This window comes from Paracoccidioides brasiliensis, assembly GCF_000150735.1.
Source record: "Paracoccidioides brasiliensis Pb18 unplaced genomic scaffold supercont2.33, whole genome shotgun sequence".
NCBI lineage: Eukaryota > Fungi > Ascomycota > Eurotiomycetes > Onygenales > Ajellomycetaceae > Paracoccidioides > Paracoccidioides brasiliensis.
The window spans coordinates 1-20,853 of NW_011371390.1; the positions used below are offsets into that span (position 1 = coordinate 1).

At 44.9% G+C, this 20,853-nt stretch overlaps 6 protein-coding genes across 6 annotated transcripts; 4 read left to right on the top strand and 2 right to left on the bottom strand.

Annotated features, from left to right (window-relative positions):
• Positions 1 to 2,852: 2,852 nt before the first annotated feature.
• On the top strand, positions 2,853 to 8,882 carry PADG_08700 (uncharacterized protein; the record flags this gene model as incomplete). Its single annotated transcript, XM_010765698.1, has 7 exons — positions 2,853 to 3,148; positions 3,244 to 3,341; positions 3,405 to 4,051; positions 4,141 to 5,782; positions 5,854 to 8,346; positions 8,419 to 8,568; positions 8,686 to 8,882. 7 exons carry the CDS (start codon positions 2,853 to 2,855, stop codon positions 8,880 to 8,882), a joined length of 5,523 nt encoding a protein of 1,840 aa, XP_010764000.1.
• Positions 8,883 to 10,156: 1,274 nt separating this feature from the next.
• PADG_12523 (uncharacterized protein) lies at positions 10,157 to 10,693 on the top strand (the record flags this gene model as incomplete). The annotated part of the gene is made up of 2 exons (XM_010765699.1): positions 10,157 to 10,370; positions 10,455 to 10,693. The coding sequence occupies 2 exons, from the start codon at positions 10,157 to 10,159 to the stop codon at positions 10,691 to 10,693; spliced, it is 453 nt and encodes a 150-aa protein (XP_010764001.1).
• A 145-nt stretch (positions 10,694 to 10,838) lies between these two features.
• PADG_08702 (uncharacterized protein) lies at positions 10,839 to 12,372 on the top strand (the record flags this gene model as incomplete). Its single annotated transcript, XM_010765700.1, has 2 exons — positions 10,839 to 11,513; positions 11,614 to 12,372. The coding sequence occupies 2 exons, from the start codon at positions 10,839 to 10,841 to the stop codon at positions 12,370 to 12,372; spliced, it is 1,434 nt and encodes a 477-aa protein (XP_010764002.1).
• Positions 12,373 to 13,258: 886 nt separating this feature from the next.
• Positions 13,259 to 15,211, bottom strand: PADG_08703 (GPI-anchor transamidase subunit GPI16; the record flags this gene model as incomplete). The annotated part of the gene is made up of 3 exons (XM_010765701.1): positions 13,259 to 14,313; positions 14,385 to 14,779; positions 14,850 to 15,211. 3 exons carry the CDS (start codon positions 15,209 to 15,211, stop codon positions 13,259 to 13,261), a joined length of 1,812 nt encoding a protein of 603 aa, XP_010764003.1.
• Positions 15,212 to 15,571: 360 nt separating this feature from the next.
• PADG_08704 (uncharacterized protein) lies at positions 15,572 to 16,639 on the top strand (the record flags this gene model as incomplete). Its single annotated transcript, XM_010765702.1, has 3 exons — positions 15,572 to 15,614; positions 15,682 to 16,010; positions 16,124 to 16,639. The coding sequence occupies 3 exons, from the start codon at positions 15,572 to 15,574 to the stop codon at positions 16,637 to 16,639; spliced, it is 888 nt and encodes a 295-aa protein (XP_010764004.1).
• A 1,180-nt stretch (positions 16,640 to 17,819) lies between these two features.
• PADG_08705 (uncharacterized protein) lies at positions 17,820 to 20,616 on the bottom strand (the record flags this gene model as incomplete). Its single annotated transcript, XM_010765703.1, has 2 exons — positions 17,820 to 19,838; positions 19,897 to 20,616. 2 exons carry the CDS (start codon positions 20,614 to 20,616, stop codon positions 17,820 to 17,822), a joined length of 2,739 nt encoding a protein of 912 aa, XP_010764005.1.
• Between the last annotated feature and the right edge of the window lie 237 nt (positions 20,617 to 20,853).

Below are 20,853 nucleotides of genomic sequence, written 5' to 3' on the forward strand. Positions count from 1 at the left end.
ATCTTTAGTCTATAGTCTACAGAGATTAGATGCAGAGATTTTAAACTATATACTCTTTATATTTTACAGATATCTTTTTTACTATATCTAGATAAACTTTGATAAAAACAGTATAAGAAGATACTTAATATAGTGAAAAGAAAATTAAAATTGATAAAGTTTTCAAAAAGCTCAGATGTATTTTTCCTTAATAATAACTTAATAAATATTTTTGAAATCTATATAAATTATTTTAATCTAATCAATTTTTTAGTCATTCAATTTTCATATTTTTTAAATTAAAAGTAATAAGTAATGATAAAAAATATTGTTGAATATTTATTTTATGAAAAAAGTATATTTTCAACAATTAATCTTTCAAATTTGATCTAAATAATATGAAAATTAAGAGATTGATCAATTTTAATAAAAGCTTTTAAATGAGAGTATTTTTGAGTCAAAATTTTATTAATTAATTGAGTTTTAAGAAGATATTAATTTATTAAATCTATTCAACTAGTTAATATTTATAATAGAATATCTTTATAAGAAAATAATAATAGAGAAATAGTAAATAAAGCTTTTTTTAATTTATTAATAAATAAAAAAATATTCATAAGTAAAGATTTTAATACTTATCATTTATAATAAAATGATAATTATATTCTATATATAAAAGTAAAGAAATTGATAGATTGATTGATATTAAAAAAATTTAAATTAATTAATAAATTTAATAAAAAAATTAATAATAAATCTAATTATTTTATTCAAAGAACTTGTTGAAAATTAAGATAATATATTAATAAATTACTTATTAATAAAAAATAAGAAAGAAATTAAAAAATATTTAATTAATAAATTAAATATAATATTTCTATTTAATATTAAATTAAAAAAAAGTTTTTAATTAAATTTATAAAGAAAATAAAAATTATTTCTGAAGAATAAATTTTAATTTTAAATAAATTTGATATTTAATTTAAAAAATTTTAAGAATATATTTTTAATAATATTTTTAAAAAGATTTTTTAATATAAGTTTATTTTATATTATATTAAGATATTTATTTTATTTAAAATAATAAAAAAATTAAATTAAAATTGAAATTATAAATATATTTTTTATTAAAAAATTATTAAATACTATATTATTTTAAAATAAAACTTTATAACTATATGATTTAATTACTATTTATTAATTAAATTAGTAAAATAGTTAAGTTTTAATTTAATTAAATAGATATTATAATCACTAATCAAATACATCTTAAATAAATAAATAAATAAATAAATAAATAAATAAATAAATAAATAAATAATAATAATAATAATAATAATTAAATTTTAATATTATTTATTATTAGTTATTTTAATATTTTAACTTTATTTATTTTTTAAATATCTTTATTACTTATTTTCTAAGCATTTTTATAGAAATAATATAATCAGTTACTATACTCTGTAAAGAGTATCAACATTAACTCTTAAATATAAAAAGATGAAATAGAGTACTGTTAAAAAATTGAAGCAATAAATAAAATAATACTTTTATAAATATTGTTTTATCTATTAAGAACTAATTATTCACATGATTCTATAAAGTATTTATTTTATTTTGATGAATAAAAATATATAAAAGAAGTAAAGAGTGATTTCAACAAAGTAATCATATATTGATTTAATATATTTTATATCATATCATATATGGGTATTGTATCAGGTTTATGTATAAGTGCATTGACAATTGGTGGAAATAATAAGCAAAGTTTGATTTTCATTATTTGTGAAGGAATGAAGAGATAACAGATCATTCTAACTTGAAAAAAAGAAAAAAAAGAAAAGAAAAAGAAGAAATAAGAAAAGAGGAAAAAGAGAAAAAAGAAAAGAGGAAAAAGAAAATAAAAAGCTTAATATGAGAACTTCTGAAGATCACATTCATCATCTAAAAGCATTACATTTTTTATTATGATATAACTATAGATATCAAGCGCCTAGGTAGGAGTAGAGTTGTGTTGAGACTCTTCTGATGCTTGGCGTTTGCTGTTTGTCATTTCTGCCCATCGTCACCTCACAACCTCATACACCTTCACATACAACCACAACCACAACCATAAACTGCAAACCACTCTCTTATCTCTTTCAACCTCTAACATCCATAATCCATCCTCTATCCTCTATCCTCCGTTCCCCCTCTTACTCACTACCCATTTTTGCAGATGTTAACATAACAGAGTCGAGCTCTCTGCTCCACAATCTTTCTTCTCCTCCTGATATCCGTCTATCCCACCGCCCTCACCTCCTCGTGCTTGTTGTCTAAGCCTCCACTCCTCGGTCCTCAGAAACTGCGGATGGCGGGTTGAAGACTGGCATCTGTCTGTGACACACTTATGGCCAAGCGAACTGCTACTCCTTCTGACCAGTCTGGACTGACCCCGGAGACTTCCTCCTCCTCTGCCGTTGCCGCTGCTATCCCTGCCTCCACCACCACCACTTCCTCCTCCTCTCCTCTTGCTCCGGGAGCTGCTCTCTCAACTCACCCGCCCCCTTCTCATAGGTATTAACCCCTCCTCTAATTCTCTCTTGTTCTATCCATCTCTTGATCTCTCTCATTCTCTCTTCGTTACTCTTCTCCTCTCTTTTCTCTCTCTCCCTATAAACTACTGTTGCTTCTTCTTTTTGAAAGCTTTATTTTCTCCTACTCTATGTTTTACTTTTAACACTACTTTAGAGCCTGAAAAAAAGAAACAAAAACGAGAGAGATAATAGGCTCTGCTTCTTCCTATTTTCCCCATCTACTACGTTTTTCTCTTTGCATCGGATTCTCCTTCCGGGTTTGCGGTTAAATAAAACAAGGAAATTAAAAACTTCTCAATGCCCCCCAGGATCACTCGTTCTGCTGCAAGGCTCGCGGCAGAACCCCATTCGTCTTCGAATTTTCGTCCTACATCCGATACAAACCAACCCCCCCAATCGCCACCCCAAGCCCGTAAACGAAAAACCCCTGTCACGCGGTCCTCGAGCCGGCCAAACGACCCTGAACAACGCTCCCCAGTCTCACCCCCACGGCGAGCAAAGAGAGTGAAACTTGAGGGACAAGCAACTGAATATCAGGCCCCTCCGTCTCAAAGACGGGGTGCGAGACAACAGCCGGCAATGTCCCAGCCTGGGTACGTATTGCGGATCTTCCACGGGATCTTCTTGTTTGTACCTATATTTTGAAATTTGGACAACATGCTAATGACGTTGGTGTTTGGCAATGTAGCCCCTCTTCACGTCCCGTGGATGACAATTCGAAAACTCCCGCTTCATCATCCACGGCTCCGAGACAGCGGTCAACTAGGACCAAGAAATCCCACCAAGGTATAGTAGTGTTTATCCATGATATATACATCCACTCGCTGTTCTAAGTAAAACCTCTTCTAGATGCTACTTCCAACCCACCATCCCCTCCACGACGCCAGAGAAAGCGCTATTCTACGCTCGAGACAGATGTCACGATGAGTGAACCTGAAGAAAATCAGCAGGAAGAGACGACTTCAACGAGAGATGAGGAACTCCCAGCTCCTCTAAATGATCCAAATGACGCCCCAAATAATCTATCCTCTGGTCTGACGGATGACGATGAAGGAGATCCTTTCCGGAGTGGCCTGTTCGGTTCCCGGAGTCCTCTTGGACTGCAGAACACGCTTCGAGCCTTGAGTGGCATGATGGCGGGCACATCTTCTCGACTACGTGATATTCTTAACAACCTACGCATGAAAGAAGATCCGTCGGTCCAACTCATCGCATTGCAGGATCTTTCCGATCTGTTGCTGGTTTCAAACGAGGATAACCTAGCGGGCCAATTCTCTCCGGACCCTTACGTTAAAGAGTTGGTCACATTGATGCAGCCAAGCGAGACGGGAGAGGAAAACCCGGAAATAATGCTACTTGCATGTCGTTGTCTTGCTAACATGATGGAAGCGCTGCGTGGTTCGGTTGCCAACGTTGTATATGGTGGTGCAGTGCCTATTCTTTGCCAGAAACTGCTGGACATACAGTTTATAGACCTTGCTGAACAAGCTCTGAGTGTATGTGTTCCATACTTCCCAGGACCAACATGTTTCCAAGGACTCAAAAGGTATATCTTTCTAACTAATTATCTGTCACAATCATCCAGACACTTGCCAAGATATCCATTGATTTTCCTACATCTATCGTTCGTGAAGGAGGCCTCACTGCATGTCTTACATACCTAGACTTTTTCCCCACAAGCACCCAACGTACAGCTGTAATTACAGCCGCCAATTGCTGCCGCAACTTACCTCACGACTCATTCCCCGTCATAAAAGATGTCATGCCTACATTACTCCATGTCCTCTCTAGCAACGACCAAAAAGTCGTAGAACAGGGATGTCTATGTGTTTCCCGCGTCGTCGAAAGCTTTAAGTATAAACCAGAGAAACTGGAACAATTGATCGAGGCGGACATGTTGAAGGCCGTTCTTCGATTGCTTTTGCCGGGCACTACCAATTTGATCGGCCCACATATCCATACTCAGTTCCTCCGTGTACTTGCCATCTCTGCCAAGTCAAGTCCACGTCTGTCCGTTGAGCTTCTTAAAATGAATGTGGTGGATACGCTTTATCAGATCTTGACTGGCGTGTCTCCCCCTTCCGATACTGGTGGCTCAATCAAAATCGACAGCGTTCACATCATGCAAGCACTAATCCATAGACCGCGTGAACAGGTCTTTGAGACCCTGAACGTCATCTGCGAACTTTTGCCTGGTATTCCAAATGAACCGCTACCAAATCCTGACTGTCATTTGCAAGCTCGTCTGGAAAGCGATATCTACCCCGTTTCTAAGGCGCCAAGGTTAAAGGCAGCGGCGGAACTAAGGGTTACGCTCCTCAAGGACTGTAAAGCGGAAATCAAAAGATTTGCTACAATCCTCTTGCCTACCCTGACAGACGCTTATTCTAGCACTGTAAACTTGTCCGTTAGACAAAAGGTCCTGATGGCTCAGTTGAAGATGCTCCAGAATCTGGATGCACAAATTATTGAGGATGGTTTGCGCTCCGTGCCCTATGCTTCATTTTTGGCTGCAATTTTGTCCCAAAAGGATCATCTGTCACTTGTTGCTTTGGCTCTGCAGTGCGCTGAGCTGCTCTTTGAACGCCTTGAGAATATCTACCAATACCAATTCCATCGTGAGGGAGTTATTGCCGAAATCACGAAGCTTGCCGATATACCGTTGTCCGCTAAAGCGTCCGGTCGCAAGGATTCCAAGCGTGATTTGGATCTTGACAATGGACGTCCCGAAGAAAAGAGCGACGAGGTGGGTTCGGACGAGAACGATGAAGAAAAAGACCGTGACATGCATCGTGATGAGGATAGCCATGAAGATGAAGATGAAGAGGACGAAGAAGACGATGAGGAGGATATGGAAGACGACAACGACGATATATCCGAGTCTGACAGCTCTTCGTCGATTTCAGGTGGTCCTGTATCTCTAGCGATGGATTCGGCCCTGCAGGATCTCGTTACCTGCAGTGCTAAGGAGTTTCTCCGTATTTACGATGCTAGCAAGGGGAAAGGCATGCATGATCAGGCACTGGCGATTTCGCAGTCACTTCAGACGCTCGTGTCGGATATCGAGGCCTGCTATACGAACGGGAAAAACGCTGATGGCTATGCGCTTTTCCAACAATTGGCGACCTACTTCGATGGTGATGCGCTGGAGAGAATTACGAGTTCTGAACTGCTTAGCTCGGGTATCATTCGTGTTTTGCTGGATGTTATTAGTAAGAAAGATCAAGGTAAGATGGATACCCGTATCCCATTTCGCATTGTAAACTTCTCATCAACTAATTATGTTTATCCTATATAGCGCTCGGAATGGATGCTAGAACGGATTTTCTCCGTGCTTTCATGGAATCGGACATCTCAACGGATACAGTCAGCAAAACTGGCTCAGCCACGACTCCGTTCTGTGTTTTGATCCATAAGCTCCATGATCTTCTCAGCCGAACGGAGCATTTCGAAGTAATCACGGTCCACCACAATTCTCTGGACAATAGGAACACAACATCCATGCTCACAAAGCAGCTGCGTCTTCGCCTTGTAGCTGATGAGGAGTCTGATATTCCTAAACCATATAAGAATATGATGGTATCTATCCATGCCATTGCTAACTTTAAGGCGCTTGACGAGTATCTCCGTCCCAGAATCAGCCTCTCCGAACGTCCCAGAGGTTCCCGTCATCGTGAAACTATCTTTTCTCAGCTATCTGGCTCCTCGAGACCTCGAGAGCCTCCCGATAGTGGTATTGATAGCTCTCTCGCTGGAGCAATTGAGACGCCTACATTACCTCTACCGCCGCCTCAGCCGGCGACTTCTTCCCGCACTACTAGAGTTCCAGATAGATCCCTAAATCAGCGTGGATCGTCGACACGCACAGCAGCATCAGGAACTTCGCAAGAGCGGTCCTTAAGAACTCGACGTCCGAACCGACATCAACCAGCTCCGCCTGATGATGACGGACCTGATGGAGCGGATGAGCCCTTGGAATGCGCTGATGAGAGACAGCTTAGTGACGACGGTGACGGAGAGGAAGAGGACGAGGATGCGCTGGATGCTATTGTTGATGACCTTGAAGATGATATATCTGATGAAGTTACGGATCCTTCTGCTGTTAACTTGGAGGTTGCCTCGACAGGGAGAATCACTGCGCGTCAAGATGATGGGACTCGGGTGGTGACACCACAGCAATCAACGCCAGCGGGAAGACCTTCGTCTTCTGTGCCGTCTTCTGGCCAGCCTCTAGGTGACTCGTTAGCATTTGCTGGACGTCCGTTTTCTTACGCTGCAGCAATCAATTCGATCCCTCAGGAATGGCACATTGAGTTCCGCGTGGATGACAAACCCATCTCCAATGACACAACCGTATATCGCGCCATTCACCATAATCGGGAACATCTGAGTGATACCTTGTCCCGCAATGTGTGGTCTGCCGTTCACACGATCAAGTACAAACGCGTCCAGGGACCCGCACCACCCGAACCACCCACAGTAAATCTGACTTCTAGCACTCCTTCCCAAACGGATTCCACGGGAATGCCGGAGTCTCTAAGCAAGAATCCAACAACAGCCTCCATCCTCAAACTCCTAGGAGTCTTGCATAGAATTAACGCACAGCTTGATGACATCTTAGCCGAAAGCCGCCATCAGAATAGAGTTGTCAAGGAGCCACTCGCACAATTCATCAATACAAAACTAACCGCAAAACTGAATCGGCAACTTGAAGAACCATTGATTGTAGCGAGCAGCTGTCTGCCGAGCTGGAGTGAAGATCTGGCGCGCTATTTCCCATTCTTATTCCCCTTTGAGACGCGGCACTTGTTCCTGCAGTCGACATCGTTTGGTTATGCTCGCGCCATGACTCGTTGGCAAGGTGTGCAGTCCGATGAAAGCCGACGCGACCAGCGTCGTGATGACCGTCCGTTTACGGGGCGACTGCAGCGACAGAAGGTCCGTATCTCTCGCTCACGCATCTTGGATTCCGCCATGAAGGTTATGGAATTGTATGGGTCGTCCCCCAGCGTGCTTGAGGTCGAGTACTTCGAGGAAGTAGGCACGGGTCTCGGTCCGACGCTGGAATTCTATTCGACGGTGTCTAAGGAGTTTTCCAAGAAGAAGCTCAAACTCTGGAGGGAACATGATTCCAACCAGCTCGACGAGTATGTCTTCAGTAGACTGGGCCTGTTCCCGGCGCCCATGAGTCGTGAACAGATTTCGTCGGAGGTGGGTAAAAAACAACTCCAATACTTCAGGGCGTTGGGCAAATTCGTTGCGCGTTCCATGTTGGATTCTAGAATTATCGATATCGCATTTAACCCCACCTTCTTCCGCCTCGGTATGAACAGCGCTTCCCCCTCGACAACTATCACCCCGACAATCGCGACGATTAAAGCCGTCGATCCGGACCTTGCCAAATCACTCATGGTCGTGAAGCACTTCGCCACGGCCCAGACAGCCATTAATAGCGAGGATGCCCTCAGTGATGAAGAGAAGGCTGTTGCGTTGGAAGAATTCACCATTGACGGCCTCCGGGTGGAAGATTTGGGATTGGACTTTACGTTGCCTGGATATCCCAACATCCAGCTGATACCGCATGGCTCCTCTATTGCTGTGACGATGGATAATGTGGGCACGTACGTTGATAAGGTTATTGATATGACGCTGGGCAGTGGCGTGCAGGCTCAGATCGAAGCGTTCCGAATTGGGTTCTCGCAGGTGTTCCCATACTCATCTTTGCAGTCGTTTACGCCGGATGAGCTTGTCATGCTGTTTGGGCAGGTTGAGGAGGATTGGTCGATTGAGAGTATGTCATTGCTTATCGCATACCCTTATTACTCTTCCATGTTCTCTGCTAACTTAACTGTCTTCCTTGTAGCTTTGATGGACTCGATGAAAGCGGACCACGGCTTCAACATGGATAGTCGCAGCGTACGCAACTTGCTGCAGGTCATGAGTGAATTTACGAAGCAGGAGCGTCGGGACTTTTTACAGTTTGTTACTGGGAGTCCCAAGCTGCCAATTGGGGGTAAGTCGCATCGCACCACACCACATTATGCCACATCCCACACGCAAAATACATTATTCCTCCCAACCGACAACATATATGCATAGTGACTGCGTGCTAATCAACTTTCCTTTGCAGGTTTCAAGAGCCTAACACCCATGTTCACCGTCGTCTGCCGTCCCAGCGACCCACCGTATCTGCCGGATGATTACCTCCCCAGCGTCATGACGTGCGTGAATTATCTGAAACTGCCCGATTATTCGAACATTGATATCCTTCGTAAGCGACTCAATGTTGCCATCCATGAGGGCCAGGGGGCGTTTCATCTCTCTTAGTCCTCAATTCCACACGTGGTGCAGCACATAGCAGCATCTCTTACATGTCTATTCTGTTTGCCTTGTGTTCGCCTTGCTCTGCTCTGTGACCCCCCACTCCTCTCTTCTCCCAACAACAACAACAACAACAACAACAACAACAACAACAACAACAACAACAACAACAACATCCATCTATCCCTCTGCACTGCGAATTGAGTGGACTAGGTTCAAAGCTTTATCGGTCCAAATCTTGTTTTGTCTCATGTCTCATTTATTCCATCACACTATTATTCTTTTCTTTCACCCATGCATTATTCCCTCTTTATTTCATATTGACAAAGAGGGCCCCATATTCTTTTTACCTTCCCCCATCTTTGCGTTTTCGCTATTTATGCATGCATGCAGGGACTTGATTCTAAACTGTTTTTAAAAGACTGGTTCGATCATTTTACTTCTTTTCCTTTCTTGTTTATCTGCTATCGGACTTTCCACAACAATCCTCATGTCTTTTATTTTGCTCTTTCTTTCTTTTTCTTCTTTTTTAACATGCAAGATGTAGTTTACAGGAAAACCGAGACAAGTGGATGATGGCTAAGGATGAATGTGATGGTCAAAAGGGAGCTGGGTAATTAGTGTTAATATATATAGCTAGATCCAGTCTTCCCAAATTTACCTGGGAAATAGCTCACAGGAGCAAGAAAGGAATTGTTCAAATAACGATAGCGATGGGTATTATTTGACTACGAAACAGAGATTTTGAGATTGGGCATGTGATGGTTAGATGGAAGAGCTGAGGCTTCTTTTGCTCTTACCTTTTTTCTCTCTACATTTCACTTGGGTCAGATCATATCGGCGTTACAGGTTCCTTTTTTCTCTTAACTTTTATGTCTTTTTAAAGTTCCTTGTGAAAGAGGGCCGGGGAATGTGGGAATAACCAAGCAGTTCTAATAGGTAATGGTTTTTTACTTCATGTTCTTTTCCCATGGCTTTTCTCTTTCATTTTTCCTGGACTTCTCTTCCTATCTATCAATCAATTGTAGTCAGTCGACCAGTCAGTCCAGTAGGCTATAGGTAGCTTCAGGTAGTCCATGCCACTTGTTCTCTTTTCATCCTTTTTCTCCTTGTCACCGTCATCCGAGGCTGGTTGCTTCACCTCCCCTTTTACCCCTTTAACAACCGATAATGTGTCCGAGAATGTGTTGAACCCTGGCGGCGTATCTAGCCGCTGCCCCGGGCGTCCGCCACGCAAGTGAACCCGCCTACCGTGTATAGAGTCTATAATAGAATGCCCGATGTCACATGACCGAGCCTGTCTTGGTATCGTTCCTTTTGGATTATGCAGTGCGGTGAATGATGGCAGAATAGATAACCGTTCAAGACCCCGCAGACGAAAACATCCTGATGCGTCAGAACATTCAACGACCTCAAAGACACCGAGTGTTTTAACAGTAAGTTTCTACTCCCTCATCTGCGCTGTTTTTACTATCTTTCTAGCGAACGAAGCCGGTATATTTTCATGTCTTGTCCTCTTTGGCTTGTACGATATGTCTGGGACTTACTCTGTCCATAACTATAACTAATTAACTGAAGAAAGAAGGGTAGCGATCCGCCTTTGGTCACGACGCATTACTTGCGCACCGCCTGGAATAGGTTCTCTCTCAACTTCAAGATTGTGCCGGATTACAGAGTATAGGGACTACATAAGTGGATTACCAGTTGTCTACGTGTTTGTCCGTGACTTTGATAGCCAGACACGGACTTCATCACGCCTGTCACTCGTTCTACAACCACTCGCCCAACCAACTCCACGCAAACTATACCGTCCATAGGCGGCATAAAGATAACTGGCCATAATCCCATTCCCAAATATACCAATTCCTCTCTCTTATTTCGTGGCTTACCAAACGACAAGTCAAAATACCTACAATCAACCAAACCATCCCAAATCTTGCCCCACCGATCTCATACCATACGATGGACGAATTCGCCCAAACCCGCGGCGTCGACGACCTCTTCGACGATGAAATCATACCAATTCCATCCCACGAAGTTGAAATCGAATACCACGACGAACAACAACAGTTTGAGCTACAGTTTGAGCTACAGCCTACAACAACACCCCAACCTGTCCTAGATACACAACCGTTATTAATCCCCGACCCCCCACAACCACTTACTTCTCAATCGCTACAGAGACATCAGCAGCAATTGAACCACCAATCGCCGGCCCCCACAGAACACCAGCTGTGTGGTGAACTTAAGGAAAGAAGCGGTGCGAGGACTAGTAGGGATGGGAGCCATAGTAAAAATCGTGGTAATAAGCGCGGGTATGGGGAGAAAGCGCGGGGAAGGGGAAGAAGTGGCGGGAGTTGTGGTAATGGACGTGATGGGAGGAGGGCAAGATCACAGCCGACGGAAGAGAAAAGTGATTTTCCCGCGCACGCCCCTGCTGCTGCTGAGGTGGAGGCAGCCGAACCGGTCACTGAAAAGGATGAGCAGACTGAAAGAGCAGCGGCGCATGGCGATGCAGATGAAAGGGATGGAGGCGATGATGAAGATAAGAAAATAAAAGAGCAGAAAACACCTGCACCTGCATCCAGGACTTTTGCAGTCAAAGGGGATAGGAGTGGTACAGGTGGTGTGAAGAAGGTCCGTGGAAGCCCAATCACCCGTCCAGAGACGAACACATCAATACATATATGTGTCCTGAACCTGTTTCTCTCCCGCTAACGCTCCAAACCACCCACAGCCGAAACTAACCGAAGACGAACTCACCGAACGCATGAAAGCAGCCAAAATCAAATCCGCAGAGCGCGCCGCCGCCCATGCTCGCGCAGAAGCCGACGAAGCCTCCTTCCTCGAACGCGAACGAATCGCCGCTGAAAAGCGTCGGGAGGAGATGCAGAATCGCCGCGCAATGAATGGCGAGCGCGAACGGAATCGTCAGCGGAAACTCGATACGCAGACGAGGCGTGAGTGGGATTCTGAGAAGTCTGCGGAGGCATTCGCAGTATCGGCATTAATGGCGCGTGGCCGTGGTGGTAGTGGCGGTGTCAGGTTGTATCGGCGTGATGCACATAGTGGGCTTTCGTATGATGGTGCTTCTCCTACTACAACGGATGTAGCTCGGGGTCATTTGGAAGAGGCCTTCCCAGATCCTGATGGTAGTGGATATTTCCGTGGCAGGGGAGGAGGTAGGGGGAACACTCGTCGTGGACGCGGCGGGAAGGGTCGTGGAAATTATTTTGTCAGACAGCCATGTAGTACTGAAGCTGTATCTTCTACCCGTAATCCCCTCCCTCCTCGGGTTGGTGCAGAAGATGAGTTCCCCGCGCTACCACCTTCGGTTGGTGGGAATGGAAAGCGGGATGAGAATGAGAATCGATCTGGCTCTGCCTCTGGCTCAGGTAGCGGTAATAATAATGGGGACAGTACCCCGATGTCACCGCTGGGGTCGTGGGCGGAGCAGGTGGAGATGAGCCAGGCACAGGCACAATCACAGGAATAGCAACAGCAACAGCAGTCGTTTGCAGGTGGCGTTGTCGACGACGTCGGAGAAAAAAGCTGAGAGTGTTTCATGAGGGTGAATTTTAGTTGATTGTCTGGCTGTTTCTTTTTGTACGTTTGATTGTTGGTTTCGTGATGGATGTTACCCCGTACCGCATTCCCGATTCCTTCTGCAGCTGTCCAATGGCAGGAAGCACAATTGGATCTGCTACTGGTTGGATTATTGTTCTTCAACTTCACGTATTTTCATTGATTCAGGGGATTTTGTCAGTTTAAACCTATGTAACATTCATTCCTCCTTGAGTTGGTTGATAAAATCGGGAGGGCCTTCAATAACGATCGCAATTCACCCATCCCAAGATGCAAGCTTTTATTTTTATATTTTATTTCGTTTGATACCATTCTGTTGGTTATAAACCGGTCACAGCTTGCGGGCAGTTCGCATATACCGAGAATATAGTCAATGATTCTTATTAACTTCTTTTCTGTATGTTTGAACTTGCTGTTTGTATGTTGCTGGCCGTAATGTCCATTCTCTGAGCATTCAGGTTCCGAAGACAAAGGAGAGACGTCCATTGCGATGCTTTACTCTTCTCTTAATGTGTTCTTCTGGATAGAGAAATGCCAGGAATCTTAATCCTCGCAACAATAATATGCCCTGTGTATCCATGGATACAGTCGATATCTAGCTACTGGAATATAAAAACGTGGCAGCTAATGCACAAGATATATATATAACAACGTTCCGATATCGCCCCCCCCAAAAAAAGCCGAAGAAAAGCCCAACAAGTTGAAAAGCCAAGGAGAGAGAACAAGTGCACACAACATACAACAAAAAGGACCATACATTGCTATTCGACAACACCTCTCAAACCACAAGATTCACTTTACTCCGTCTTATCGGCCTTCCCCTTCAACTTATCCCTTACGGCAACGACCCTGCCCAAAATCTTCGCTTTGATCCCACTCTCCGGTGCCTCCTCGGCAGCAACAAGGCGACGAACAAGAACATTGAAAATGCTCCCGAACGCCAGCGCCATGACCGAACTCGTCAATATGATCACGTTGTACGGCATGCTGAAATCGGGGGTAGGGAGAGGCAAGAGCAGGCCGGTGGTGCGCAGGTATATTGGTGGCTGTGAGTAATTTTCCTTTGTCTGGTTCTTATCATTGTCGCTAGTCCCAAGCAATCTGATAACTGCCGGAGCTACGTTGAATCCTCGGTTGGCGTCAGGTGGGTATTCAGTATAGCGGAGGATGGCCTTTTCGAAGTCGTACGTCAACGTTACAGTTGAGGTGGGCGGCACTGAGAGAATGAGTTCTAGTTGCGTGCCGCGCTCCCGATCGAGGGCCGGGCGGTAGAAGATTTCTTTGATTATCTCTGAGGGTGGGATCTGGATGACCGTCCCATTTTGGCTGGTCACTTTAGGTTGTAGGGTATGTACATATGGGCGCATGAACCAGGGAAGAGTCTCGAAATAGATGAACTCGACAGGATTGGTTTTGGAGGGGTTGGTTAAGATTGATCGCATGCCACCTCTTTCTTGCCCGTGGCCTATTATGGTCCTTTCTGCTTGAAGAATAGGTTGTTCCAAGGGTATTCCGGGATCTAGTGACGTAGACGGTAGAACTAGATCAAATGGAAAATCATCAAGGAGGGAGTAACAGCGGGAAAGGCCATCAGGATCCATCCTCTCGATTGCCCCCGCAGTTACTAATACCTCCCTATCGTTCGGGATCTTGATACACACGTCTTTTCTTTTCTTTTCTTCTTCTTCTGTAAGTGGGCATGCACCCGGCATGTTACGTCCAAAGACTTCTGATAGTCGCCAGCCTTGATTTGCGCTGTTGCCAACCGGGTAGCAAGTGTCATGAGAGTTATATGGTTTGGATTCATCGCAAACTAATTGCTCAACAGGGACAGGACGTGGAATAGGATTATCTTTGATATGCACGTATATATTAACGTAATCAAAAAAGCTGGTTCGGTTGAGGGTAAAAGTGAGCACTCACCTCTGGGTCTTTTCGATCTTTCCACGTCTAACACCATATCTACGGTCTGCTCTATCTCAACATGGCACCTATCTGCATCCTCAGGACAAGTGGGTCGGACATCAATTGCCATGCTTTGCCAAGAGGCATCAAACAGCCTATGGCCATCAAGAAGGCTAGCTATGCCCGCTTTCCCTTTGCAGGGCAGAAGTTTCAAGAATGGTGTCAGGTTCTCCGTGCACACCACCTCTCCTGGTAGTGTTCCATGTAGCAGATGTAGATGTCCCGATGAGTGGTTTCCCACGGGCTCAAACGTCACTACAGGTCGAGTCGTTCGAGTGGAATCAATGAAGTTCAAGGACGCGCAAAATAGTCCGGAAAGGGATTGGGTAAGAGTAACCCATTTGGCATACGCTCTGGTTATATTATAAATTATTACTAGTTTATGTGCTGACGACTTCGCCACGGATTATCCTTAAAACTCACGCAACATCGGTATCCGCATCTATCCATGCCCACAATTCGACACCAGTGCCGCCTTCTTTAAAGCCCTGCCACGGACGCTCGCCCCAACTCTCTGCATCCCATCGCCCTGTCGTGAATCTCAAATGTAGCTCATTCGTGCTCGCATGCTGGAGTATCTGGCCTAATGATCTTGGGAAATAGCGGAAATTCTGATGCTCGAAGGCTTCTATTGACGTATTGCTGCGAAAGTTAAACGATGCTAAAAGAGAGGACGGAGGTAGAGGTCGTAGGACTAATTGTTCATGGTACTCCGATACAGCGGAAGCAGCTGGCAACAGCGATGCAAGGACGATGCTAAGGAAAAGGAAGGAATTGGAAATCATGCCGTCATGTTGCAACAGACCGACAACACAAATTTTGCGGGTGATTCTAGTCGTGTCTCTACTCAAGTGCAGAGGATGGAATGCCTGATGGATATCATGTGATCGCGATTAAATTTTAAGGTTGCGCTAATATCGGCTGTTGCTAGCGCGATGGGTAACCAAGACGTTGATTGTTATTCCATGTTCCTTCACAATAATTAATCATGAGAACACAATAGAAGAATTGAACCCTAGGGAGTATTTTAACACCAGAAACCTTCCATGCTAATTGCCTACCCCTTGTGTCAGATATTCTATTGTTTACCGTGAACAAAATTTCACTACGCTGGTTTAGGCGGAAAAACCAACCCATTTTTTACCATGGCGGCGGAGCAGAGGAAGCTGCTGGAGCAGTTGATGGGCGGTATGTTCTTCCACTGTCCTTCTTTGCTGTATAACTATACATGAGGATGACTAACCAATTCATATAGCGGAGCAGATGATGGGTTTTGGCAGTTCGCGCAATTCTCAAGTGGTAATAACTGACCCGAAAGTTTGCCGCTCCTACCTCGTCGGCACATGCCCTCACGACCTTTTTACAAATACCAAACAAGACCTGGGCCCGTGTCCGAAAGTACACAGTGAGGGACTGAAAGCAGAGTATGAGGCTGCATCAGTGTATGAAAAAGCAAAATGGGGCTTCGAGTACGATTACCTACGCGACATGCAGAAATATATCGATGACTGTAATCGGAGGATAGACTCGGCGCAGCGACGGTTAGAGAAGACGCCAGATGAAATACGTCAGACAAACAGTTTGGTATATCAACATTCCCTTATTCTCCTTCCATACCTCTTTTCGCGATACCTCCTCCTACCTAGAGATAGCTCTCCACTCATTCGTAAAACTCAAACTAACACCTTCGCATCCAGCTAAAACAAATATCCGACCTCTCCAAATCCATAAACAACGGCCTTCTCGAAGTCTCTATTCTCAGTGAAATGGGCTCCGTCTCCACTGCCCTGAACGAGTTCCACAAAGTCCGCACGGCAAAACACCATAAGGAATCTTGCGAGCGTGAACTCAAAACCCTTTCTGACACCTCTGGACCTTCAGGCCATCAAAAGTTACAGGTATGCGATGTGTGTGGCGCATATCTCAGTCGTTTAGATAACGATCGCCGTCTGGCAGATCACTTCTTTGGCAAGATGCACTTGGGCTATGCGAAGATGCGCGAGACTTATAATGTCTTGCAGAAGGAGTTGAAAGGACTTCCACCTTCCAGGCATGATGATGGCCCCCCTGCTCGTGGTGATTATGATAACGAGGGTGGATGGGGGGGTAGAGCTGGTGGAGGCCGAGGGTCGTATCGGACAGGTGGCGGGGGAGGTGGTTATAGAGGGTTCAAAGGTAGAGGGGGAGGGGGGAGTTATGGGGGACGATGGTAGAAATATTGGCTACATACTTGTCCTTTATCAGACTGAGGAAAATTTGCATAGCGCTGGCGTTAACCGTTTGGTTTTGGTATTCGACCAGGGATTTTCTAGTCTTTACTTGCTTCTATGTTAACTTAACCCACAACAAAACCTATGTCCTTTATATGATAAATTGATATTTCATACCATCCTGCTTTTATATCCACCGGTGTATTTTATGTCTCTCCATTGATTTTCTTGTTCCATCGGACCCCACAGAATGATGTAACATCCGGCGTAGCCACACACTTTAGCCACTCAAGATTTTATGTCCCTGGTTAGTCTGGTTGATATCAGAAAGAGCACACCCCTATTTTCATATTTTAATTCCATTCAGAATATGTATTATATGGAATTGGGTATTATAGTCGTTAGCGCCGGAACATTTTCCATTTACAAGGTAAATACATATTACCTCTCGATGCAAGGCAGCTCTACAAGCACACACCACATAAATTGGATTCAAGACCCGGACTTCTTCAGATCGACAATGACGAGGACATTTTCAAAACTTCCATTTTGTGGTAGAATAGCTATCTAGCTTTTAGGAACGAGGAAAAGTACCACGTGTCTGCTTTGAAATACGCATGTAAATATTTAATGTACACGAGACAGAAAATGGCGAACACTGCAGAATAACAATTTGCACAAACACGCCTAAAACTGGGTAAATAAAAGTGTGCAAAAATAGGTGGATAAATTGGAAAAAGAAAAGAAAGGGGATGGGAAGAAACAATAGCACCGTAAAGAGCATGACCACCTGATGTTTTAACTCCCAACGAGAATTTGTCAGTCTGACCAGGGTGGAAAGAGGATGAAAGTAACAAAGAAGAAAAATATCCTATGAAAACAAGTCAAATGATGCATGGTGGAAACCCCAATAAGCAATAGCAAACGTGTCAGTGGAAGAGTCATAAAAATAACAAAAAGGCCAATTAATTACAGAAAGGTATGCGTTGGGCCTCCATTTAATAAAAAGAGCAAGTTACTTCACCCGTCAATTTTTAAGATAACTATTAAAAAGAAAACATTGTTTGAGAAGCACCTTGGTTTGATCCATACACACGCACAATTTAAATCAACTGCTGACAAGAGAGAAAATTTGACACAAGTAACAAATACTGCGTAAAGAGTGACAGTTGCCCAATGAATGTTACTGAGCCTTCCCATTTGTATTCTCGACAATTTTTGTCACCAGCAATTGATAATCGTTGGCCGCGGCGGGGTTCTGGTGCAGGATACCCGCGATAAGGTTGAGTTGCGCCATGTCTGAATTTGGCGCTTGTTGCAGTAGCTGTTCCACCGCTGGGGATGTTGCTAATGGTCCGAGCGCTTGGGCGGCGGCAGCTTTGCCGGTGAGGTTTTCAGGGGCAAGGGGAGGTGGTGATGGTTGAGAGGCTGAGGCAGAGGCTGAAACTGGAGCTGGAGCTGGAGCTGAAGGGCTATATTCATGTGGTTGTGATTTTTGTTCGCTGACGCCGTCCATCTTTGAGATGCAAGGGCCTGAGGCTGCTGCTGCGTTGGCAATAACGGTTGGCATATTATTTGACGTGATCTGCGTGGTGATAAATTGAGATTGCTGTAGAGGCCCTTTTGGTGTAGCCGTCAGGGGGCTGGCAGTGGTATAGGCGGGTTCCGTGGCTCGCGGACTGGAGTGGTTATTGGTCTTGACCACGAAGACAACAAGGAGTGTCCGCTCAGGGGTAGGGTCCTCAAGGGTATTGTTTTCCAACAACTCGATGAATTCGGGTTTCTTGCTGTGGCCTGCTTCGATGGGGACGATGTAGGTATCCTTGACGGCGGGGAACGGGTGTTTGCCAATGACGCCGAACCGTTTGCGTTGAAGGAAATAGTCGAATATTTTTTGAAATTCCACGTTATCGTGTGATGCTACCGGAGGCGAAATTGCCGTTACGGATACATCTGTCGTCTGGCTAAAGCGGAGACCGCAGAGGTAATTTGTTGCCAGCTGCGTTTCAATACGGCCATCTATCACCAGAGTGGGTGGGATTAATTTCTCCCAAGGGATCTTTCCGCTCAGGTCTGCTCCAGCGACGTGTTTGGCAGTAGCTGAAAAATCCGCAACAGGGTTCATGGACACTTTGCCGCGCCAAATTGCGCCATCGCCATGGAAATCCTTTGGCGAGTAAGGCGGCGACTCGACGTCTTCATCTTTGAGCAATTGATCAATTTCTGCGTCAGGTTGGACCTTGTGAGTCGGTGGGACTCCCCGCTGTAATGGCGTACCGTGGGCAAACGACTTATCATGATGCGTGGACCCCGGTGATTGGATATTGGACCAGACATTTTGTATGTTAAAGGTTGCGCTGGACGCACGCCGTTGCTCTGAAGTGGAGCTATCGATCGTGTGAGGCCGCTGGTGGCCCACAGGACGATCTATTGAGCCACGGTATTCCCTGAATTCAGGTTGATGTACAACACCTGGGCTGGCTGGTCGAGCTCCAATGGAGCTCGTTGCGGAATGAGGTTCGCCGTCGTAGGTGTCGCGACGAGCTGGAGCAGCAGAGAAGATAGATTCTGTCGCACCAAGCTGAGTATCGTCTTCGATCAACTCCTCTCCCTTATGTGTACGTCTGATGCGGGGGCCTTGTTCTTGGACAATAATGTGCTGTCGCTCAGCCTCTCGTTTGATTTCATCATCCTTTTGCCGCAGCTCCTTGCTAGCCATGTCATGAGTGCTCATTGTGGAGAGCGCGTCTGGAGAAATACTTCCTACAAGCAGACTATCACGTAACGAAGTATTCTTCCTTACATTGAATAGGATGGTCCGCATCTGTTGCTTATAGGCTTCACTAGGTTCTCCCGTTCCCCCACTGAGATGTTTATACATGGCATGTTCAATTGCGAGTCCCAGTGATTCACCAACTGTTTCCTTCGTCTGCCCAGGAGGCATAGTAAACGTGCCTTGCTGCTGGGCCGACGCTGCCTGTTCTACGAAGAGTTTGACTAGGGCATTTGCAACATTCCTTCTGGGTACACTCTGAAGCTCCGACGGGCTTCCCACCCCCTCAGCAGGTGAACCTCCAGCTTTCTGTTCCTGAGCAAAATGTGCACTAGATGCGCTAGATTTCAGATGCACAGTCGGGGAGCTCTCCTCGGACGCCGCGATTGGGCCACCCGTCGACAATCGCTGAAGTTTCTGTTTCGGTCCCTGAAATTGGCAATATTAGCATACCGTAAATCAATGCATGATCAGAATAGGTACATACCGGATCACGTTGGCTAATTTCCTGTTCATCAAACTTGCGCTTTTGGGCGCTGGGAGGGGCCTGGCTAGGAGGCAGGGGAGGCGGGGGAGCTGGAGGGCTAGCTTGATTACTGTTGGGGGGAGCAGGAATAGGAGTCTCTTTGGCTGGGGTTGCGGAGGCACTCTTCGCAGCGTCCTCATAAACTTCTGACTTGATATCACTAGACCGAGCGTACTTCCTTCCTCGTTTGCCACCCTTCTTCTTTCGCGCCTTTTTCTCCTCCGCAGCTAGAGCTCTTAGCTTCGCAGCCTCCTCCCATGGTTTCTCGCCACGGGCCATCTTCTCCAAAAGTACCATATGACTTTCCGGCTTGCATTGTTCGCAGAAATACTCTGCTGGCTCCTGTCCCTTGGGAAAGGTGAGTCCCATGCAATCGTTGTGTTGCCATGCTGAACATTTGTCACAGCATATCATATCTCGTTCCACGTCTTCTTCCTCTTCATATTCTCCGCAGATGCAGCGGATTATCTCATCCTCCTCTCCGTTGGGGGCAGGACCGGGCTCATTTGATGTTTGTTTCTGGGATTTCCCCTGTGACTTCCCCTTGCGTTTCGTGGGCGCCATTTCAGGGAGATCATGATTTTTGGTATGTTGGCCTTTTGTCGCTCGGCCTGAGCGTCGTGGTTCATCTGCTGAAAGGACATAGGAGTTAGCTTTGAGTCCAAAAGTACAGAGCGACATTTGCCAGCTGTGCGCATAACTGACAGATGCTCATCAACCGAAATTGATGGTGAGCAAATACACACACAACGCACAGCCAGGATACATAGGCTTACCGGCCATAATGTGGTAAAGGACACGCGCAAATATAAAATAGACTACAGTGAATTGAACAGTTGTTGAGAAGGTTGATATTGCTGATTTGTTTGAAAGCAATGGAATACCAGTTTTGCCTCTTGCTCTACGGCATCGACGGTG